At 43.6% G+C, this 25,166-nt stretch overlaps 1 protein-coding gene across 1 annotated transcript in view; it reads left to right on the plus strand.

The window, feature by feature from the left end:
* The window catches only part of LOC145409053 (putative neural-cadherin 2), a 395,645-nt gene that overhangs the window by 348,138 nt on the left and 22,341 nt on the right, over positions 1-25,166 (plus strand). Inside the window, exons 16-23 of the mRNA XM_080279608.1 lie at positions 18,695-18,940; positions 19,419-19,565; positions 20,017-20,162; positions 20,384-20,723; positions 21,051-21,296; positions 21,418-21,765; positions 21,894-22,206; positions 22,373-22,568. Of these exons, the coding sequence (XP_080135734.1) occupies positions 18,695-18,940; positions 19,419-19,565; positions 20,017-20,162; positions 20,384-20,723; positions 21,051-21,296; positions 21,418-21,765; positions 21,894-22,206; positions 22,373-22,568 (1,982 nt within the window). The remainder of the gene's footprint in view (positions 1-18,694; positions 18,941-19,418; positions 19,566-20,016; positions 20,163-20,383; positions 20,724-21,050; positions 21,297-21,417; positions 21,766-21,893; positions 22,207-22,372; positions 22,569-25,166) is intronic.

A 25,166-nucleotide genomic window follows, 5' to 3' on the forward strand; every position in this document is an offset into this window, starting at 1 on the left:
TCAACTTCTTGAACTCAGATATGGGCATGGACTTGGGTTGTTTTGTTCAGGACTGGGACAGAGCATGCAAACAAGGGATAGGGCTCAAACACAGGCTAACCAGTCTTACGCATATATTGCCTTACAAATACAAAGTGGACTTGCACAGTACAGGACACAGTACAAAACTGTATATTGGGGCACAAGTATTACAGAGCTTATACCACAACACTATATATGGGGAACAAGTATTACACAAAGCTTATATCACAGGTAGGTGCAGGTGGCGGCCAGGTGTGGGAGGAGGGCCATCAGGGGTATGCTCTCCATAGGGGCACTGGTCTTGGCCTGCGCACTTAGGGGTCTGGTGTAGGCTGGAGGGCGGCGTAGTGAGTGGCCCCTTCCTGGCGGTGGCCTTAGGGGTGTGGTGGCCCTTGGGACTGGGGCCAAATAGGGCTAGTAGGCGCACTGCCTGGCACATACCCTTGGCTGTGGCGGGAGTCCTAGTGGATGGTCCGGGCTGGTCTGGGCCTGGGGTCGTCTGTGGGGCGCCCCTCGAGGTCCCGGGGCTGCGGCCTTGGCAGGGGGGGAGGCCGTCAGGGGTTGTCTGTGGCCACTCGCCCTCGGGGAGTCCATCAGCTGGTGGGGGCTCGGCTGCAGGGACAGGACACCGAGGCTCACGACAGGTCCACTCTAGACACTGTCCAACAGGAGTCCTGTAGGGGAGGATTCTCCATCCTTTGTAGTGTATGGGGAGAATGTGGGGCATCTCACTTGGCCTCTGGAAGGGCGGCCCGAGCCAGGGACGTCGCACTCTCAGGGAGCCTCCAGGGAAGTGGAGGAGGGACAACCAGTGGTCTCTCCCTCAGCTTGGCAGGTCTGATGGACTACGCTGGTACCGGTACTCCACTCTGGGGCAGAGTAAGGAGGTTCGGTGGACTCTCTCTCTCTGCCAGACAGGTCTGGTGGACTCTGTCGGGGCATCACTTGTCCCAGGGAGAGCAGGAGGAGGAAATCCGGCTGACTTTCTGGCTCCCACAGCAGGTCTGGTGGACTCTACCACTCTCCTGCTGCCAAGGAAAAGTTGCAGCTGAGGGACAACCGGTGGTCTCTCCCTCTGTGACAGGTCCGGTGGACTCTACCTCCCTTCCCTTGGACTGCAGGTGAGGGTAGTACAGTGGACGTTCCAAAACCCCTGCTAGGGGGAAAGTTGCAGCTGAGGGACGACCGACAATAATTCCCAGGTCTGTTTTGTGACTGAAATCATGTTGTTATGTCCCCACCCCACACTGCCATAGACTTCAACAGCAATAGTTCAGTGTAGGAAGGACGGCCCAGTGAGTTGTATTTCCTAGAGGCAGCCTTTCGGTGAGCAACTAGACCAGCTGAGGCATTGTAAATAAACACTGGCTTTAAAGTTTACTGTCTGATTTTCAAATAATTATACTGAATGCTTGCCAACTTCACTGTTTTCACAAATACAGATCATATACAAACTTTACTAGCTGCAATTATACTTAACCCGTCACGTACCGAGGTTTTCCGCACCTCCGACATCCCCCAGTCCCGAGCCTTTTTGGAAAAAAATTTTTTTGGCTAAAACTTCCACTTTGGTTGAGAAACGAAGGAAAATCACCAAGAAAGGGCTTTCCGTGGTCTATAAGTGGTTGGAACAGGTGAGATCCCCCGCACCAGGTATCGTATTCTATCATTGACGTGTCAGGCGCTCACGTTTTCTATGGTAGGGAATACTGGGAGAAACAACACACAACACCTCTATATTTATTGAATTTGAACTAATAAACGATAACAGTAGCAATATAATGGATTTCAGACACATATATATGAAAAATAAGCATTGTACCATCGCGCGAGCATAGCGAGTTAGGTCCGAGTCGTAACATGCTATATGCTAAGTTTCTTGTATTAGTCAACATATCATTTTTTCTACTTGTATACTTCTGTTTCAATGACATTTTACCAATTACAACTGTTTGTAAGTGTTTTCAGATGTTTTCATTCATTATGATGACATGCAGCATAAGTTTAGCGCACATCGGCTTACTAAGCGCACTCGTTATGACTCGTATTTCAACATACCCAATTGTTTTATCACTTTCCTATTATTTTTCCCTTTACATAGAACCTTTCCTCCACCACTGTAAATGTTTTCAATTATTTACATTCATTACGAGGGCATTTAGCGATATGCTAGCGCATATTCACGTAGCAAGCACAATCTCAAACACTCGTGTTTCATCTTCTACTTTATTTATTCACTCCAATTATACTTTCCCACTTACATTACACACGTTTACACCCCTATACTGCACTGTACATACTTACTGGCATTATTTATTCAAGTGAGCGTCAGAATATCGCATGAAAATACCCTCGCAATGAATGTTTCGACTAACATAATACTCAAACACTTATATACTAATTCTTCACATATATTACACACTTTCCCACTTGTTGACTTTTATTTTCATTATTTCGGGCCTTATTCATTCAACTGAGCGTCAGGATATCGCATCTCTATACACACGCTATGAATATTTTGACTAAGAATATATTTCAGCACTTACAATAATTTGAACTTATATTATACCCGTTAGCATTTACAGTAATAATAATTACATATTGACGGGCCGTATTTATTGCACTGAGCGACAGAATATCGCATCATAAAACCCTCGCTATGTATATTTCCACTTACAGCATATTTATACACTTACATACAATTTTTGCACTTATGTTATACCCGTATGCACTTTATACTAATATTTGGAGATCAACATGACTGATAATTTCACTGAGCGTCTGTTTGTCGCATTTACTTCATAGTTCCAGCGTCCTATTGCATTCACACCATATCAGAATTGCATCAGCGTTTGATATTCGCTGAAACATGGGTGAATACAGAGACCCACGTCACACTGCACGCACTCATAGCGGGTGTCCTTCCTCTGTGTGGTGAGTCTCACCCGGGAATTGCTACACACGTGACGCCTGCGTTGGGGCCTAGGTCTGTTTGGCTGGGGAGGGATAGGAGTGGGGAAATGGCGGCCGGATATTCTCAGGGGAGTTTGGGCAATAGGGGCAGTGCGGGTACGATGTTGGGGCCTTTCAACAGCATACCGTGCAAACATCTCTCTTGTGAGCTCCCTCACAAACCCTTCAAAGGTTTCCTCAACTCCTGTTGTCATGGCGTGAAGGTGGTGGCAATTCAGAGCAGTGATGTCTAGCAAGTGAAAGAACAGTTTCTTATACCACTTCATCGTGGTCCTCGCACACTCTACCGTCGATATCATGGAGTCTGACTGGTCCACCAGGTGCATGTTTATGTTATAGTCCATGACACACTCAAGTTTCCAAATGTGACGCCTGTTCTCGCTCCGGTAATCAACGGAATCAGTACGGTGCATCAAGGGGCGGTGAACCATTGACAAGAGGCTTACTTCTCTATTATGGTTCCACACAGTTGCAAGGATGTTGTTGGCTTTGACGAAGACAACCTCATTCCTTGCAAGTTTCCGCCCTACTTTGGCCATGTGACGCCGGTTCACCTTCACGGTTCCACAGACTCCCGTTTCATGCGTGTGAAGATAACGAGCGAGAAGAGGGCTAGTGTACCAATTGTCCAGGTAGAGGACGTGACCACGATGAAGGTAGTCTTCTATCATTGTCTTTACCACTGCTCCCGACAGTCCAATACTCCGATCTTCTATTATGTCTGTCTGTGCACCGGTGTACAAGACTATGTCTTGCACGTATCCAGTCCTACAGTCGCACATAACAAAGATCTTGAACCCAAAACGGTGCCTTTTGCTGGGTATATACTGCCTAAATGAAATATTACCTCTCCACAACACAAGACTCTCGTCTATGACGTGGTCTCTGTAGGGATAAAATAACGAACGAAAGGTTTGCCTCAGGTGATCATAGACCAACCTAATTCGCCTAATTTTATCTGTGTCGTTCGCATTTGCAGGATCATGAGCATCATAGAAATGGAGGCGACTTAGAATTTGTTGAAACTGATTACAGCTCATCACTTGCCCAAATATTGGGGTAAACATAACAGGGTCCCTTGTCCAGTAAGCAGGAATTCTGTTCTTTTGTATAATACCCATCAAAAGGACCAGGGCAAAAAATAGGAACATTTCTGAAAGGGAGACAGAGTAATCATATATGATAGAATGCCTACTCCTTGTTCCCAATCTTTCACTCTCAAGGCGCTGGGTGCTTGTAAAAAGGTTGGTTTGGTAAACAATCTGCTCCATGAATGCCTCACTAAAAAACAGGAGGAAAAAATCCAACCTGGTGGAATTACGGTGAATTCCGGGAGCAATGCAGCCAGAGCGCCCCTGCTCAGTGAAGGGGTGAATGAGGGGAAAATCACTCCCATCCTCCTAATTCCATCCCACAAATCCCTCGTCCTCATCATCCCCATCACCGCCTTCGTCTGAGTAGGGAGGAGACCCTGGTGGGGGAGGTTGGGGAGAAGGAGTGTGGAGGGCTTCCCCACTGTCACTCCTCTTCCCTCTGCCTTTACCCTTTCCCTTTCCCTTACCCTTACGGCCTTGAGGAATATTAGGGGGCTGTGGGGTTGAAGTAGGGGAATACTGGGGAGCATAAGACGTGCTGGGGAGTGGTTCCTCCCCACCTTCCCCCTCCATGACAACACCATGTGATTTTTCACGGACCCTAGCTTGACCATGTGTTAGGGGATATTGGGGAGCATAAGACGTGCTTGGGAGTGGTTCCTCCCCACCTTCCCCCTCCATCACAACCCCACATGATATAGAACGCATCTGCACTCGCCCACGTGATACACTCCGCCGCCTCACACTACCTAGGGAGAGCAATGACCCACTCACATCACTCTCACTTTCCATACTCCTCCCTGCACTTTCCCTTTCACTCCCCACTCCCTCCACGGCACTTCCTAACTCCCCAAACAAAATACTAGGCCCATACCTGCTCGTCCGATGTGGTATGCGCTCTGGGCCACGATGAGTTATTACCTCACGTCCATACCACGTGGCAGCACGTCCCACGACTCCGTCCTCGTCCTCATCATCGAATTCTGGTTCCACATCACGTTGGGGCTGGGCATAGGATGTTGCACGTGGTTTCTTGGCCGGCTGCCCCTCTCTAGCAGCACGGTAAGTCACGTACTGCCGCTTCCTGGGAGATGGGACTTCTTCATCACTGCTGGTGGTTTCTTCCTCCTCTGGCTGCACATAATCTTTATCCACAACCTCGTCGTCCATTGGAGAATCACTGTCGCCTGTAAAGGCGTCCAGGGTGGCTTGAATTTCGCCCTCTGAGAGACCTTTCTTAGCCATGTCTGAGCAGGACCGTTGCTACCAGGAGAGTGGACGAGCGGCGGGTTAGCGCGTGTCACGCGGGGTCGCCGAGTGTCCCCGCCTGATGGCAGGTAGGGGAAGGTCATGCGAGGATACGTACCGCAAATCAAGCGCAAAATTTGAAAATTGTCAAAATTATGCACTTTGCAATTGCATGATGTACCGGTACGTCGTCGGGACTGGCAAATGCAAATCGTTGCAACGTACCCATACGTCGACGGGACGGGGCGGGTTAACCCGTGGATCGCGAGCCACAGCTCAGGCTGACTAGTGTCACATTGTGAGCTACAGCTCAGGCTCTGCTGGCCATGCATCACTGCTAACTACTCCACCCCTACCCAAACCTACACATGGCGCTACGCAAAGACGGAGAGAGAATTTTCTATTTTTCAGCAGATGATGCCCTGGATGTTTGTCTTCAGTTTATAATAAACAAAAACAAAAAACTTTGTTTTTTAAATGATTTTTTCATTACTCTGTTACATCAACTTATGCATGGCCATATGCAAAGATGGAGAGAGATTTTTTTTTTTTTTCACCAGATGATCCCCTGGATGATTATCTTCCAATTTATTATAAACAAAAACTAAAAAAAAAAAAAATCTTAATTTTTTGCACACCATGGGGTTGAATAAAAAAAAGATAATTGCGCAATCCACAGGTTAAGGGCTCCTCACACTTGATGATGTACCTCAGCCAGCCTTTCCTGAAGATGCTTCACATAGCTGGAGGTGTCTATAGGCAGCTCTTCATCAGGTGGTCTTCCCACTAACAGGTCAATGGGTAGGCATAACTCGTGGCCCAACACCAGTTTTTACAGAGGTGTAGCCGGTAGACTCATGGAATGCAGATCCATATGCCATGAACAACTCAGGTAATTTCTGGTCCCATGCCATTTGTTCTTCTATGCAGTACTTGGCCAGTTCTTGTCTCAGGGTCCAGTTGAATTTCTCCACCATTCCATCTGACTGTGGCCTTAGTGGGGTCACCCTGGTCTTCATGTAGCTCCTGCATCCCAAAACGACAGAAAAACTGGTCAACCAACACCTGAGCAACAATTGCAGTCTCTTGATTGCGGATGGCATAGGCTTCTAGCCACTTCGTGAAATAGTCCATGGCAACACATGTATACCGGTTTCCTCTTTCAGTGAGTGGCAAAGGTCCAGCAATGTCCACTGTGACTCCATCGGTGCACCCACTTGGTACAGCTAAAGAGGGGCGCAATCACACTTTTTCGGTCCCTTCTTTGCACAACATGCATCACAGGCCTAACACCACTCTTCAACATCCCGCTGCGTGCCAATCCAGTAGAACCTCCGTTGCAGCAGACTTAGAACTTTCTTCACTCCCAGGTGCCCACTGGTGATCTGGTTATGGGATTCATCCAAGATCTCGGACCTCATCTTCTTCGGAATTACCAGTTGCCAATTCTTGCTGAGGCCATCGGGTGTCTCCCACTGACACTTCAGTAGTCCGTTGTTCAAAGGAAGAAGGTCCCACTGGCTCCAGTAGCTCTTGGTTGCAGGGAGGAATCTGGAAACCCCTTCCCAAGATGGTTGCACTGTACTCTGCTGCAGCCACTCTAGCACTGGTTGTAAATCTGCCTCCATCTGCATCCTCTTCAGGTCTTCTGCATCTGACGCTGGCCCTGTCACAACAATATAGGACTGCATTTCTTGCCAAAATTCCCATTCCCATTACACTGCTTGCCTTCTGTTCTTCTGTCTTACTTTCACACTATTCATCAAGGTTCTTCTGCATTTCATCAGTGATGGGGCTTCTTGGGAATAACTGGCTGGTTGTTGCCTCTTGTCACCATCCTTCGCTAATTTACCCTCATCCTTCTCACATATACACCCATAGCTGAAGTGTCCCACCTCACCACATGTCCACCACCCATTTGCTGCTGTCGTGGGTTTCCTTGCACTGTTCCATTCTTGCTTCTTCTTCCATTTGTAACAATTCTCTTTCTTGTGTCCCGGCTTCCTGCAGAACCATCAATCTCCTCCGGTCTTCTCCTGTTCCCTCTTCCACTTGTAGTTGTCCTCTTTTCTATGTCCTGGCTTTTCACAGTACCAGCAACTTCCTACAAATTTTTCTGCTTCACTAACCTGCCCCTTTCTTGTCATGAACCCTGCACTACAACCTGTCTGAAAAGTGGAGGTACTGGACCTGACATAGAACTCAAACTCTAGAGCCCTGGCTAGTGTTTCTTGCATGCTTCTGGGTTGTGCCTGCTTCAATTGCACTTTCAACTCTGCACTGTCAAGAGCATCAATGAACTGGTTCCTCAGAAGAATAGCCAACAGGTTAGGTGTTGCTCCAGGGTACCTCTTGTAAGCCATACTCTTCAGGTCATGTGCAAGCTGCTGTAAGGATTCGCCTCTAGCCTGTACACGGCTCCATTAATCTTTCTCTGTAAACCTCATTCTGGTACATGGTCCCGTATTTGCTCTCCAGCACTTCTACTAGGGACTAATAACTGTTCCTGTCCTCCACTGTCATTTGGGCAAGAATCTCCATTGCAGCACTCTTGAGGCTTGTAGCAAGCTGCACAGCCTTCTGCCTATCATCCCAGCCAATCTGATCTGCAAGCAACTCAGACTGCGCACGATAAGCTTCCCAAGATACTTTCCCATCGAAATCCTGGGGATTCTTTTTAATGGGACCTCTGTTATAGCCATGCACTTCATTGATTTTGGGCCTGAAAACTGGGGCATCATTATTAAGTCCAGGACTTAAAATTTCTACGTTCTGATTATTCAACCCTGTAATGCTACCTTCAGACGCTTGGGATCCATCAAGATTCACTATACAGTGTACTTTCTTTTCATATGCTCTCTGTACACTAGCCTGAGGCTCAGTAGTGCAATATTTCTCTACCGCTTCAATTTTCTCACTAATTATCTTCACATGGTCGACTACATGCTTCATTTGGTTATCTACATGCTGTCTGCACTCCGTCACATCACTGCTTACCTCATACTTCTGCTGCCATAGCTTAGCATTTACATCCTCCTTCAACTGTGGTTCTTCTTCCTTCATTTCCCCCATGAAAGCATCTAGCTGTCCTTGCATCCTCAGTTGTAACTCCCTCTGTTGTTCCCGTAATGCCTCTTGCAGTTGTTCATATCATTCTTTCTGTTCTTCGTTCCGTGCCTGTGATTGCTCTTTGAGTTCTTTCTGTCCTTCATTCTGTGTCTGTAATTGTTCTCTGCGTTCTTTCTGTCCATTATTCTGTGTTTGTAGTCCTTCATTCTGTGCTTGTAGTTGGACACTTTGTGCATGCAGTAGCTTCATGACTGCAGCCAATGACACCTCGTGCTCCTGCCCAGCTCGGTATCTCGTCTGCATGCCCCCCTACTCCATGCCGAAGATGAGACTCATTGCAAGACCTTAATGATCCACACTTCTGACATTACTGTTAAGTCCCCACCCAACAATGCCACAGGCTCCAACAGTAGTAGTTCTACATAGGAAGGACGTTGCCCAATGAGTTGTTCTTCCTAAAGGCAACTTTTCGGTGAGTAAATAGACCAGCTGAGGCATTGTAAATAAACACTGGCTTTAAAGTTCACTGTCTATTTTCCAAATAATTACACTTAATGCTTGCCAACTTCATTGTTTTCACAAATACCGAAGATATACAGACTTTACTAGCTGCAATTACACTTAATGCTTGACAACAGCATTCCACTAGTTTCACAAATAACGATGATATACAAACTTCACTGACACTGCTCTACGCTCAAACTTAAAACCGACTGAAACTGCTCCAGTCTCTTTCCCATCCTTATATACTGTAAGCTTCCTGTATTCTACAGTGTTCTACACTTCACAGTTCTCGTGCATTCCCGAGGGAGCCTACAATAGTTACCAACTTGGAGACATCCAAAACATGCCAGAGTTCTCTTACATTACCTAACACTCTAAATTATTTAGGATACAAACATAAATTAAATTACATACTTTAAAAAACAGTCACGTAAATAAAACATTATAGAGAAAAAGCACAAAAATTAATGTACAACATACATAATAACGCGCTGAAAAACAGCAAGCTAACTGGCAATTCTGACTCGTAATGGAACTACATAACTACGAGATACATCGGGACACGTCGGGAATACTGTAGTTCTCTTTTGTATTGTTTTAGCTTTTTCTTGGAAGGAACTGTAATTTGCGGGCTCCTAGCCTTTGGTTCCTTCTTCCTTGAATAATGTTTATTGTGTAACTATCTTTTTCATTTATATTTCCAATGTTTAGCACTTTGCATTTACTAATATCATAATTCATTTGCCATGTTTGGGCCCAGTTAACCCTTTGCTACCTGCTGGCGTTGAGCAATGCCAACCAGTGCCAGTGCCAGTGAAGTCGAAAGTCGAATTAGCAGTCTATAAAAATCTGCAAACCACTGAGGTGGTCAGTTCATCCTGGATGTTATTCCACATATGTTTACATGTCAATGGTATATGTGCAGTAATTTTATGAATTTTTACCCAAGTCATAATGAATCACAGGATGGGTTTAGGAAGCTAAAAAATGCATTGCCAAGTGTGCCAGACGATTCTATTCACACCTGTTAGAAAAATAAATAGATTTTTCAACATTTGAAAATATGATCCCCCCGGCTGGCCTGGGGTGCATGCAAATGTATTACCTCCCAGCCTTTGGAGGGTTAAACTGTTAATCAAGGTCACTCTGAATTGTCTACATCTGTAAAGATGTGTTTGTTCTGTTTCCAACTTTAGTATCATCAGCAAATTTGGATATTAAAAAAAAAAAAACCATCATCAGTAGCATTTATATATATTTAATAAAAGAATAGGACTCATTTCTGAGCCTGGTGGCACTCCACTTGTAAGATAATTCCCGTATGAATCCATTTACGTTCTGTAAGCCAGTTATTGATCCACCCAAGCACATTGCCTCTCAACCTATGTACCTTCAGTTTCTAATGAAGTCTTTTATGGGAAACTTTATCAAATGCTTTTTGAGAATAGATACATACAATGTCAACGGATCAGGTTTCATAAAAAAAATATTGAAAATATCAAAAAAGAAATCCAAGAGATTTGTAAGACTGTGTTGTGAATCTTTTATGATAATGTTTGTTTCCAAGTGCTTAACAGACTTATTGATGATAACAGTGTGCAACAACTTGCACACCCTTGAATTTAATCTTATTGTTCAATAATTTTCTGGTTGCGATTTTTGTTGCATTTTTATATATTAAACAATTTTTCGCTCATAACAGTTTCCAACAACTTGCACACCCCTGACGTTAATCTTACTGTCGGATAATTTTCTGGCAATGATTTGTTCCCATTTTTATATTTTGGAGCAACATGTGCTAGTTTCCACTCAACAGGAACCTTATTGTTTCTTCGTGATTTACTGAATAGCTAAGATAATCGCCTAGATATTTCATTCACTTCATCCATCAGAATGCAGTGAGATTCTTCATCTGGCTTTAAGTTTACCAATGGCAAGTTGTACATCATTCTCACTAACAGTAATGCCTCTTATTTACCCTCTTCTAAGGCAACAGGAAAAGTTGGAGCAATGGAATCTGTATTTTCAACTGTAATATGGATGCAAAGAAAGTATTGAAAATTTTAGGCATCTTTGTTTCATTGTTTGTATGTTTTCTGATATCTGTAACTAGTAGGCCAGTTGTTGATGGTATTGCCTTTTTGTTTCTGATAAAGCAGAAAAATTCTTTAGGTTTAAATTTACTTATATGAGGAACATAACCTTCGAAGGTTTTCTTTTTTCGCTTCAGTATTATATATATATATATATATATATATATTACTTTAGGACGAAGGTCATCATATTTATATTTATAAGTTTGATGCTTTGTGCAATATAATTTTCTGCCCTTTTTCTTTTTTTTAGCTGGTAGACAATGTTTAATTTATGATAAGTATTTTTAGTAGTCTATCTGTTACGCATTGGAATACATAACTTGGCCAGTTTACTTAAATTACCTATGAATAATTTCCAAGCTTAATTAATTTGGGGGGGGGATTCCAATCATTAGAACCAAGATTTTTTTTTTTTTTTTTTTTAAATCCGATCACTTGTATTTGGGCACTTCCTCGTTGCTAGCCCGGGAATAGTCATCACTGAATTTAAGGGTGAATGTGACCATACAATGATTGCAAATACTAAACTCTTCTCCTACAATAACATTCTTTACTATGCTTTCTGATGTGGCCAAAACTAGATGTAATGTGCTTCCTCCTCATGTTGGACAGTCTATGAGCTGTTATAAAGAACTTTGTACAGTCATATAAACACGGTATTGAAGACAGGCCTTTATTAAGTTGACAGCGTTTCGCTTTATACAAGCTTTTCCAAGTCAGTGAACAATGTTGCAAGTGGAAACATTATAAATCTTTCTTTTGGTGGTGGGAGGAGCTTAAGATGTGGGTGGCATTTCTTGACAATAGAGGATTACCCCAACAAATCAGGACCCATGAGTGATTATTAGAAGAATTGGCTGTGAGGTCCCATGAGGGAATGTTTGCTATCAAGGGGAGTGGACGGTGGATACCCACATATATATGTACCTGTATATACTCGTATACACACATATAGCCTGCATATCTGACTGGAGTAAACTAAGCTTGTTGTTTTTAATGTGTCAGAAACTCAGTTCTTACTCCTATCAATCCGCCAAAATCTTCCACAGGAGTACCTGCTAATGTTTAATAATATCCAGCTCAATCCTGCAGCATCTTTAAACATGCTTGGGGTTTCATTATCTCGGGATTTATCTTGGAAAGACCATATTACATTTCTTGTAAAATCCGCTCCTAAGACATTAGGTGTGCTAAGCCGCCTCCATACTTCCTTTACCCCTGCACAGTTGTTGACTTTATACACGGGTTTTGCCCCTGTGTAGAGTACAGCTCTCATGTGTGAGGAGGCTCCCCTCATACAGCTCTTCTCAACAAGGTGAGGTAAAAGGCTTTTCGCCTCAGTTACTCTCCTCGTCGTACTGGCTCCCTGCAACCTCTGTCTCTTCGTTGCACTGTTGCATTTTTATTTCTTTTCTATTGCGGCTTCAATGATCACTGCTTCTCTGAACTATCTGCTTCCATCCCTCCACCACTACGACGGACAAGTAGCACCCGTCTAGCAACAAACGCTCAACCCTTTTGTGTCCAGCTTTCTAATGCATGAGTTAACCTTTACTCCCAGTCCTTCATTTATGCAATAGGTAAACTCTGGCACTGTCTCCCTTTGTCTGTATTTCCTACTTTTAAGATCTCCAGTCTTTGAAATGCAGTGTGTCCAGGCATCTCGAACGGATCTTGAATTTGTTTTTTTGTTGTATTATTTTTCTTTTTTCTTGGAGATAACGGTTTGCGGGCTCTTGACCGTGTCCTTGCACACACACACACACACACCTATATATATGTATATATATATATATATATATATATATATATATATATATATATATATATATATATATATATATATATATATATATGCGTGTATACATATAGAAATATACACGTTATATGCCAACAATATCTTGAATTTGTCTCTCTTTTGTATTGTTTTTGTTGTTTTCTTGGAAGGAACGGTTTGCGGGCTCCTGGCCTTTGGTTCCTTCTTTCTTGCTTAAAAAAAAATACAAATACACTCATATTGTACTAGTGCAGACAGTTTTAACAACAACAATAAATTGATAAATGTAACAATTATAATAGATAATAATTGTTTAAGCGAGCGAAGCGAGCGAGAACAAATTTAGTCACAGTTTGGACCCCCGGCATATGTACCCGAACAAAAGATTTATCGCATCAGCAAGAAATGAGGGCAGTGGTTGGGAGGAAAACTCTGTAGTATAGTAGCGAACTTTTTTGGATATTTCAGCCAATTTTTAAATTACAAGAAAGATAGACACCAATTTAGAAATCGCATAAAAATTCTCAATTATTTTCGTTTCATAGATAACCCGTAATTCCCAATAGTTTCTCTGTAAATCAAGGAAACGATTTCTAGCGTAACTGTTGCCTGCGCAAGAAGTAATGGTCTAAGGCTGCGTAAGTAGCGCAACAGTATCTTCCGACGATTGCTGACAGCAACCAGGTTTTGCTTTGCAAAAAAAGTAATACCTTCCTTTTTTTTGGGGGAGGGGGGGGTGGATTTTTGACTGAATCCAAATCATACTAAAACAATATCCTGATCGATGAAAGAAGCTCAGAATTTCAAATTCTGATTCGAATCGGAGCGCACCAAGAGATTTGGTGAAAGTAATTGTTGTGAGTGAGCAAAAAAACAAAGTCATTATTATCCTGCTAGGTCCCAAGCCCTAGACACAAAATCGATACAAGAGGAGTATTGGTCTTAGTACGTGTGAGAGAATATTTTTGGTGTAATCTCATAAGTTGTCTTTAGTATTTTCAGGCCAAGAAATCAGAGGAAGATGACGAGCCACATGAGACAATATTGAGCACTTCCTGACTTGCTCATTCGCTCGCTCGAACATGGTCCACGCTTTCAGTGTGGACGGCTATTACATGTTAATAAATAAATAAATAAATAATAATAATAATAATAATAATAATAATAATAATAATAATAATAATGATGATGATGATGATCATGATGATGATACTAACAAAACAAATAATAATAATAATAATAATAACATCACGGAGTGTGTGTGTGTGTGTGTGTGTGTGTGTGTGTGTGTGTGTGTGTGTGTGTGTGTGTGTGTGTGTGTGTGTGTGTGTGTGGAGTCACGCTGGATCTCCTCCATGGGGGCGGCAATCTCGATGGTCCGTGGGATTGTTGTGAGAGTTTATTTCTATAAAATAGTAGTTTAGTCCTCTTGATGACCATATTGATTAGTGAAGGTGAAATCTGGAGTATATACTCCTCGATTCTGCTCTGTTGTGTTGGAGGTTTGGATAATTGCTGCCTCTAAACACTTATATCTTGTTTTGTCTGATTCTTCTAGTACTAATTTAGTGCTGTTCCAATCCCTGAGGTGATTGTGTTATGCATGGTGAACCAAGCATGCATTATTAAAGTTGTATGTTCTCCAGCCCAGCCTATGTTCGTTCACCCTTGTTTCTACACTACGTGAGGTTTCGCCTGTGTTTACTTTTTCGCACTTGGTGCACATAATTATGGATACTACTCTAGTGGTTTTGTTGTTTTTTCTCCCCATGGCGAGTTAAATTTTTGATAGTTTCACTTGCCTGGTACACGATTTCTAGCTTGTTGGGTCGCAGGAGAGGTGATAGGATGTCGGCAGTTTTTCCCGTGGGTATGATTAGGCGCCTCCGTGCTTCACCCACATCTGAAGCTCCTCTTACCACCAAAAGTAAGATATATATGGCGTTCACTTGGAATATTGTTCAATGACCTGAAAAAGCTTGTATAAAGCGAAACATTGTCAACTTAATAAAGGCTTGCCTTCAATACGGTGTTTATGTTACATTTTGTCGGCGTGTTGAGCAGCGACACAGAAAGAACTGTCTTGCAAGTTGGATTATGAGTACAGGTCCAACCCTGTGTGTGAAGAAAGGGCGTCTCCCCATTTGGCAACTAGTAAATCAAAATCACCCAAGACTGCAGTACTTTAGATGCTGCAAAATTAAGCAGTTTGTATATGAATTTCACTGTTATTGTTACTGCATTGTGATGGTGGATGACAAATTAACCCAAGTTGTATTTTGCTATGGGATTTATTTCCAAGTTGGAGATAAATGTTGTCAATGATATTGATAGAGGGCTTATTAATGACAACTGGATGAGGTCCTACATTAATGTATAAACAGTAAAGTGCGTTTTGTGAGCGCGTGACGAGTGAGCAAGCACCTTGTTATCACACTTTCTCTCTGCTGTGAAAGTATAGATGGAATCTACGATATTTAATTGCTAGAGCTGATACCAAAAAGCAGAGTGTTACGACGGAAAATCTTGTGATATATGATCTCGTAACTGAGACATATCACCGATTAGGGCAGAACACTCCATTGGAAAACTCGAGATTCCAAGGGGTTCCTATGCCTTCATGGGTGAGTTTTTAGTTGATAACAATACTTATTGAATGAATGTACTACATGAAGAAAGAATTTCAACTCTACTTCACATAGGAGAAAAGTTATTAGCATGCGTATCATGACGGTTTGTTCGGGCCACGCTGGGTAGGGCCAGGCCGCTCATTTCCAAACTTAACCGAGAGTAAACATCGCTCTCTCGCTTTGCTCGACCACTTGTAACAATACACTGCCCTTCGACCCAGTTACTTCTCTCACCACTGGAAATGTAACCTGGAGGTGTTGGAGAATTATGTGAGGATTGTGCAATTATGTATGAGGATGCTAGAACCGGCTCAGATGCAGCGTCAGACTGATAATCAAGTTTTTAGTTGGAGTTTGTTTGCATCAGGGATCTTGTTAAAACCATTACCTTTTCAATTTAATTATGGATGTGCTGGTTCCTAGGGTAAGAAATCAGCCCCCATGGTTTATGCTGCTTGGTTATTGTATCGTGCTATGCAGCAAGAGTCGAGAAGAGGTAGAGAGAGAATAGAAGAATGGAAGAATGACGCGGAGGTTACGGAAGACAGGGGAATGAAGATCAATAGGAAGAAACTGGAATACGTGAGGTTCAACGAAGTTCAAAATTCATGGATAAGTTAGCAGGAAGAGAGACTGAAAAGAGTGGAGAAGAAATATCTAGGGTCGATGGTGGCCGAGGACGGAGACTAGGTTGCGTGGATTCGAGATCAGGTGGATTCTAGGAATTGGAGGAAGGTATTGGGAATGCTGTATGACACAATCACCCAGAGGCTTAAAGGTAAGGTTTACAAAACGGTAGTGAGATTGGTTTTGATGCATTTAACTGAGACGTGGACAGTGAAGAAAGCGCAGGAGAGAAGGTTGGATGCAGCAGAGGTGAAAATATTAAGATGAATGTGTAGCGTAATGAGGGTGTGTGGAATTAGAAATAAGAGAATCAAAGGGTCAGTGATGGTTGGTGAGATATCCATGAAGGTGCAGGAATGAAGAATACATTGGTATGAGCACGTGATGAGAAGGGTTGAATATTGCGGGTGGAGAAGGGTAATGGAAATGGAGATACAAGGAAGAAAGAAGAGGGAAGCGCCGAAGAGGAAGTGGATGTAATGTGCGAACAAGGATTTGAGTAGAAGGGGCTGACGGAGAAAGGGCCATAAAACCGAACTGTATGGCAAAGACTGGTCAAACGCTTTCTCTCATAAACGTGACAAAAGATGGCAGAAAAGAAGAATGTGGCCTAATTTAGACAGAAACACGAGGGCGGGGCAGTACAAGGGTTGATAGTGTGGGGTGTGCTGGAGACGGCGGGCAGAAATGACAGTATTTTTTTTTTTCTTTTCTGTGGAAGGAAAAGGGAACCAAAGAAATTTTAATGTCAACCATGAGCAAGCCACAGGGGGGAAGCGATGGAGGAACAATACTGGATTCGTCTAAGATGGAATTAGAGGAGAAAGTCTTAGCAAAGAGTTCTGCTTTATCAGTAGAAGAAACAGCTACAGTCATATGAGTCGAAACGAGGGGGGAAGGATGGTGGAGCAAAATTATTAGAAAGATTTTCGGCAAGGTGTCAGAAGGAGAGGGAGGAATTTGAGTTGGGGGGTTTAGAGCATTTAGTATGAATGAATTTATTTTTAGCAGGGCACGGGTCAGACTTGGCACAATTCCCTATAGCAGCATAAAAGAGAATAGATTCAGGGATGGGTTGGCTCCGGTACCTCTTGAAGGCTCTCTCCTTGTTGTGGGCAGCACTAGAAGTGTGATTAAACGAATTTTTTTTTTCTTTTGTATTAGTCACAGGATAAGAGACAGGACTGTATGCTTCTATGTCCGAGAGAATAACCCCCATAATGCATGAGGTACACTCGGATGGCTCTCGGCCATGGAAGCAATAATCTTTCCAAGGATCAAAGAAGTATCTCCTAAGGACCTCCCAATCAGCAGCTCCAATTTCCCAAAGGTAGCCGCCTCTTGGGAGGGTACACAGACCTTACTGGAGCGAAAGGACAGGTTAAAGGCTAAGGTTGTGATTAGAAGAGCCCAACAGAAAGGAAAGACTAGCAGCATAAGCAGAAGGATTAGTTGTAAAGAGAAGGTCAGTATGTTGGAAGTCTTTCCATGACGGTTAGGGGTATGGATAGGGTGCTGTATAAGCTGCTCTAAGTCATTAAGAATAGCTTGTTCACCAGGTGAATCAGTGAAAGGAGAGGAGAGCAAAAGGTGGTAGTTAACATTGAAATCACTAGAATAGAATTTCGGAGAAAGGAAATATTGATAGGATGTGTTCCGTCTTAGAAGTACGATAGTAAGAGAACTTTTCATGATAATGTTGGACGATCAGTAAACAGCACAGGTATATTTAGTAAGAGAATGACAGGATAGTCGAAGCCAAAGACTAGATTATTCAGAAGATTCAAGTTTAGGAACACAAGCATAAATTATATTAATACGTGCATATACGATAGCTACCTCTGTGTTTGAAGTGAGTATGGAAAATTTAGGAGGATGTAGAGAAGGGTTTGCTGTCAGTAGCCTAAGACAACTGAGTCCCACTACGGAAGAGAAGATGTGGTTTAGATGATGAGAGATGGTGTTCAACAGAGAGAAAAATAGAGGAAAGACCGAGAATGTTACAGAAGAGTCAAACACTGTTCCAAGCATCTGTCTTGGTTGTCAGCAGGAGAAGGGCGGATTGTCGGGGGCTTTTATGGTCCCCCCCCACCCCCTCCCTTCCTGAGGACTCCGAGGCTGGGTGATGAGTGCCATTTTTTTTTTTTTTTTTTTAGGAAAAGAAGTGTTGAGTGTAAAGTAAATGTAGTTTGGTGTTGACAGCTTGAGGAAATTGTACAGGAGGGTATGCTGGCCTACTCTGAGTGTTAATGAAATGTTCAGCAAAGGGGGATGGTCACAAGCTAGTCCCGTGGGATGACGAAACAGGAACTCTAGCACTCCCTATCATCATCAGCTTACCATCCTCCACGGGAGTAGGCTACTGCCTTGTTCAAATGGTGCTACTGTACACACTACCTCTTGTGGGGATGACCAGTAATGATCCACATTAATATTTTAAATTCTATTCTTCCTATCTATGGACTGTTTCACTTCAGCTTATGGCAGGATTTTCGTAGGTGAGGTTTTATGAACAGCCTTCATTATCCCAGGTGGCACTTCTAAGCTGAAAAAATATATATTTAAAATCGCGTGGTAGTACAAAACATAGAATATTCGTGCACGTGTCATCCACAGGCGGAGGAAGTTCTGAAATACCAAATATTATTTGCACAGAAAGGTGGAGGTGTCCTCGGGTCGCTACTTCAAGGAGTGAAGGAAGCAGTGGGACATAAGGACAGCAGTGTGGAGATGGTCAGTATTTATGGTCCCTGTGACTCCCCTACCCCTCCACACAACTCCGCCTACCTCACTTTACCAGCTGAACCTTCTGCGTGTGTGTGGGTTAGCGTTAATGATAAAGCCAGTGTTTTCATGGACCCGGTGAAACTGCAAGGTCTTCTTGCTCTCCATGCTCAACAGGTGAGAACAATACTTATCAGGATATCATTATACTTAATATGCTGAATCCTGTGACGTCTTCTTTTGGCTCTTTCTTCCTGCTGCCAGACGGTGCTTTTATGCTTATAGATGACAGATGATGTGGGCATACCCTACAGCTAGAAAACATTCATTCAGACTGAATGAAAGCCTTCGTATTTAGCAGGAGATAAGTTAATCATAATGACTTAGGTAAAGTTAGGGTTTTATTCCAGCTGGTTTGAAATAGTTTGGTTCTTCTGAGAGTGAGTCAGCTAATATTTAACTGCACACATGTTATTCCTGTCTCCTTTACAGCTTAGCAATATGTACTGACTCCGTTTTGCATAATTATGTAATTAGTAGGTCTCCCTCACTTGTAGTTCCTATTTCCTTGATTGCTGAACCTTTCGTGGCCACACTCTTAAGTGGGAAAAATAGATCTGTAAGGTAATGAATGGTTCCTATCGTTCAACTACAGCTGGAGGCTGCAACAGGGTTAAGAGTTAGTGTGAAGGACTCCACCTTGACTCCCACCACACATCTCCACCAGCACTCCACCACCACCCAAGACCACAGCACTCCATCCACCGCCACCTCCCTAGCCTCCACCGCACTCCCGCTACAGGCATGTGGATAGCAATATGATAAGAATGTTGAGTGACTGAGAGAGAGAGAGAGAGAGAGAGAGAGAGAGAGAGAGAGATTCAGAATTTTAACATTAAGACCTAGTTGATTCGAGCTATTGTAGGAGATGATAATGAATCAGGAACTAAGTGTGATATGATAATGTCATTTCTCCATTTATTTCGAAGTTGGTTCGGGTTTTATTTAACAATATTATATACCTTTTGTCGTGTATAAATGATGGAGCTCTGTGAGGCCACTGGTTCTTCACTTACGTGGCATTTTAATATAGAATTAGAAGATAAACCCTGCTGCCTTGACATTACTAAATGTTACTTATACTTTATTCATTTATAATCTTATTTCTTCACACACACACACACACACACACACACACACACACACACACACACACGTTCACTTATTATTTACAAAACTGCTTCCATTTCCAGGTAGTTGACCTAAATACCACTTCCCTTGTGACGCCCCGCCTCAGCCACGACCGCACCTGTCACGCCCTAGTCACTCCTCCAAATAACTGTGACCAGAACACCTGTCTCAATGGTGGTCGCTGTGTCAGAACGTACAAGGGAAATAGGTATATGAAATATCTGGGTATCATTTGTTTTGCTTGTGTTAAAAAAAAAAACTCCACTTTCGCCTTCATAAACATCAGTTACAGAGATGAATTTGCATGACAGAAGTATAATAGAAGGGAGTATTATGAATACTTTAATAACCATTAATCATCTAAACCAAAATATTTATAATATAGTAAACACGCTGTATAGAAGAATTCGCTCTCCTGTCCTGTGTCAGGTGTGTGTGCCCCGGTGGGTCTTGGGGTGGGCAGTGCAAGGTGTTGTCACGGACATTTACTGGGCATGGGTGGGCGTGGGTGCGGCCCGTTCCGCCATGCCTCCCCATCACACTGTCTTTCAAAGTTCTCACACGCCACCCTCATGCCCTCCTCCTCTACTCCGGTCCGTTGTCTTCAAAGCCTACAACAGCCTCGCCCTCCCCCATGCTGGCACTGCAGCTGGTGGACGGTCGGCCTCAACTGCTGGTGGAGGGAGAGGGTGGACCGCTGAAGTTGCAAGTCAACACCACGCTAAATGACGATACCTGGCACTCACTCCACATCATACTGGATGCTAAGGTGCGCTTGGATTTGTAGGGGACGGTAATATAGAAAGTAGTTTCGCGTTAGATTGGAAGAGACAGAGAAAGAGGTGCCTCAAATTACACTGTATTTGTCGTATGATAAACAGAGGGTGTCACTGATCAAAGGGAATGTTTATGAGAACTGTCGACTTGATATCTAGAAATATCTAATTTTTTGAAATGTGGCGCACATGTCTAACATTCAGTAAGCATTACCATTATGATAATTTAAATTCTAAGTGGGTCCACGGTGGAAGGAAAGTGCTGAGTATTATAAAGCGACGTCTGGGCGACCAAGTGTGTAAGACAAGCTTCTTTACAGGCCATTGCACTGATGGTGGACCTGTGTGGGCGAGGGTGGGAGAACAGTCCGGGGGACGACACCCACTGCCTGGCCAGAGAACAATGGCAGGGCGGCAAGGACAAGGACACATGGCCAGGGGCGGGGCCACTACAGGTGGGAGGGGTGGCCTACTCACCATTGCGGTCAAAGGACCATGGGTGGCAGGAGGCACCGACTATACATAGCCTTCACGGATGTCTTTCTCACCTCACCATTAACACTCAGGTAAGTGCCCGGCTTAAGGTACCGTACAGCATCTCATGTCTAAAAGGACACTTATGGCCAGCACAGGGTTCAACAGTTCTGTAAAACATGTCTTCACACTAAATTCCCTGCAATAATACAGGTGGTGGACCTGGGCGAGCCAGCTTATTCCCATGGCAGCAGTAGTGGGTGTGAGCATCAGGATGGGGCGTGTGGTGGGCTGGCGGGCACATGTGGGGTGCATGGCCGTTGTACTGGTGGACTGAGACACCCACAGTGTGAATGCTACCCGGGGTGGACAGGGTCCAGCTGTGACATGCCCACCATGCCCGCCACCCTTGGTGTGTCATCCTATATGAAGTTGGCGTTGTCATTCACGCCACTACCGTGGCAGCTTAGTGTGCAGCTGCGAGTTAGAACACGAGGGCAACGGAATGGCCTCTTGTTGCACCTGGCTGCTTACCAAAACGTCGCTGCCTTTTCCCTCCATGTGAGTTACTTCATTTACTCTATACAAAAATAAACATGTCAGAGACTGGAAGGGCTGTGGTGCTTATTGTACGTCACTGACTATAAATCGGACCTTTCAGACAGCAGTTGACACAGCTCATATTACAGTTACGTGATGGCTTGGTGTGTGCCACGGTGTCCGGGACAGGAGCAGAGCCTGGGTGGATACCACATATTGCTTGTGTGGAGGGTCAGCCACTGGGTGATGGTGAATGGCATGTTGTGGTAGCTGCACGCCACGGCCACAACCTGGTGGTGAGCATGGATGATGGTGACGACTGGCGCCGAAACGAGTCACTCTTGATGGTGTCGGGGCCGCCACCACCGTTCCACCTTGACAAGCACGACGGCATCACGATTGGAGGACTCCCAGAATTTGAAGGTGTCCGACTGATGAAAGTTCACCACGATCTTTATGACAGTGAGTACAGATATTACCAAGTTCTTGGCAAGGAGGATGTTACATAGCCTTCAGTCTTTATTATAACTGTACTGTTTCGTAGATTAGGGCGATAGATGATGAAAAAAGCTAGAAATATGCGGGCATCATTAATCTTCTCCAAGTCACTCTTTACCTCCATTTACAGCCTGTGTAGACGACTTGCGTGTATCTGGTCATGCCTTACCACTTGGCCCCACCCTGAATGGTACCAGCTGGGGACAGGTGACCACGCTGGAGGGGCTTGAAAGAGACTGTCAACCCCGAATATCAGATCCATGTGAGAATACCACATGTGCCCCACCGCTGGCATGCTATTTGGATTGGGACCACCCTATTTGTAGGTAAAGTTTTATCCAAAACACAGCATTAAAGTTGATATTTGCCGAGAAACACAAAAAAACTGATTAGTAAGGATTTCTGATTAATGTACTAACCATTACTGGTCTGCCTGCTCCTAGTACACTAGAACAATAAGAAAAATTCTTAAGTAAATCAGTTTAAAAAACATAAAAGTAAGGGAGTATGCCGCAGCAGTTGCAACCCCATCGTCTTCTAGAGGTAAACCTAGTGAATAGCAGGGTAAACTTGCCTTTTCCTACAGCATTCGGAGGCTGGAAGTTGTTTGTATAACCTGGCAACGAAGTTGCTCAGTTATATTGGTGCCACTGCGTGAAGGCATCCCTCTTTAATATCACTAGTGAGGGGACAAGCCTAATAATTACAGCGTTTGTTCGGTAATAGGCTATATGGTCTTTACAGACCTCACATGCCACCCCATCGACTGGGAAATTTCTGACTTTGTATTGTTACTTTGGAGGGAAGAGAGGAGTACATGAGACTACATAGAACGTACAGATTACCAAAAACCTATTAGGCAAGAGATGGGTTATAAGCTGGGGTAAAACTTATACCTTTAAACAATACGTGTGAGAACAGGATAGAAGAGAGGCAGACTCTCTCTCTCCTACCACTTCCACTTGCGAAAACGGCAGGTAGGAAAATTATTTAAAACAATAGTGGCTACAGACAGGAAACATGAACACGGTATTGAAAAAAACGAAAGCAGAAGAGGTAATACTCTGCACTATACTAATTTATTTCTACTGTTCTGAATAAAGAAGGGCACACGTAATTTCAGAAAGTTATCTCATATAATCGATCAACTCACACCCTTTAACATGTCAGCCTGGAAATAAACAACACTCAGTTGTGTCCTACGGTGTCAAAGTGTTTGTTGTGAATAATAATTGTATATTTTGTTTATGTGCGTAAGATTCCTGCCGGTAGCTTATTAGTGCTTCACTTTACGGAAGTTAAATAAGTGTCTCTATCTGTCTATCTATTGCCAGACGCCTTAATCCCACAAGGGGTGGCCACAACGAAATCGCCTCCATGTCGCCCTGTCCCCCGCCATTTCACTACTCCGCTCCCAGCTCACACCTCCCTCTCTCATATACCTCTCCACTCTATCCTTTCATCTCATCCTCGGCCTCCCTCTCCCTCTCTCCCCCTCCACCTCACTCACATAAACTCCTCGTCAGTCTCTCACTCCCCATCCTCTCCATATGGCCAAACCACCTCAGTGTGTTCCTCCTAACGCTTCCTATCACATCCACATCCACACCACAACGCTCCTTCACTTTCTCATTTGTCAGTCTTTCTCTCCATGTGACTTCACATGCTTCTCTCAAATAACTCATCTTCACTGCTCTCACTCTTGACTTCTCTCCCTCCAGCAAGGTCCAATTTCACTTCCATACGCTAGCGTTGGTATCACAATACTGTCATGTAGTAACTTTTTCACTTCCATGATCGCTTCCCTGTTTCTTATCACTGCTTACAAGGATCCAGTAACCTTTCTTTCTTGTTGTACCCTTTCAAGCACTTCACTGTCTAAACTTCCATCTTTACTCATCACACTACCCAAGTACTTACAAGCACTCTCATTTTCCTTTACCTCCTCATCCAACCTCACTGTCAATTCACTGATTTCACTTCTCTCGAAGACCATACCTTTACCCTTCACTATATTCACCTTCAGATTCCGTTTCTCACACACTGTCCCAAACTCATCCAACAGGCCTTGCAGCTCCCCTTAGTCTTCACTTAACAACACAATATCATCTGCAAACAACAGTACAGGGAGTTTACAAACACTGCCCTCTCTCGCTAATGTCGCTCCAACATCCACTGCCCTACCTTGTATCTCTTTAAAAACCCTATCCATATACAGACTGAACAACCATGGAGACAACACATCCCTGCTTCAATCCAACATTCAAATAGAAAAATTCACTCAGTTTATCATCCACACTCACTGCAGCCTTAGAACCCTCACACATACTCTTCACGGCATTCAGCAACTTCCCATTTACTCCATATATTCTTAATACTTTCCACAACCCTTGCCTATCCACTCTGTCATATGCTTTCTCCAAATCCATGAAGGCGGAATATAACTTTTTTCCCTTCTCTAGGAACTTTTCCACTGAAGACCTAAGAATGAATATCTGATCTACACAACCTGTTCCCATCCTAAAACATCCCTGTTCTTCTCCAACTAATTCCACTGTTATTTCCCTAACTTTGTCAATAAGTATCCTACCATATACTTTCCCTATTACACTAAGATGACAAATGCCCCTATAATTACCACATATCTCTTTTTCCTTTTTTCCTTTGTACAGGGGAATAATTATCCCTGACTTCCAATCCTCCGGGACTCTACCTTCCTCCCAGGCCAATCTGCACACCTTCCACATCAATCCTACTACTATCACTCCACCATGCTTCAGCATTTCACCACACTCCATCAATTCCTGGGGTTTTCCCCATTTTATCTTTCTTCGTTGGTTCAATAACTTCCATCCTACTGATTTCTTCCTCTCTTGTCACATCCCTCCTTCTCCCAGCCATTCCCCAGCCATTTACGCTTGCAT

This window comes from Coenobita brevimanus, chromosome 79 (assembly GCF_032717465.1).
Source record: "Coenobita brevimanus isolate Jiangsu-jjx chromosome 79, ASM3271746v2, whole genome shotgun sequence".
In the NCBI taxonomy this organism is placed as follows: Eukaryota; Metazoa; Arthropoda; class Malacostraca; order Decapoda; family Coenobitidae; genus Coenobita; species Coenobita brevimanus.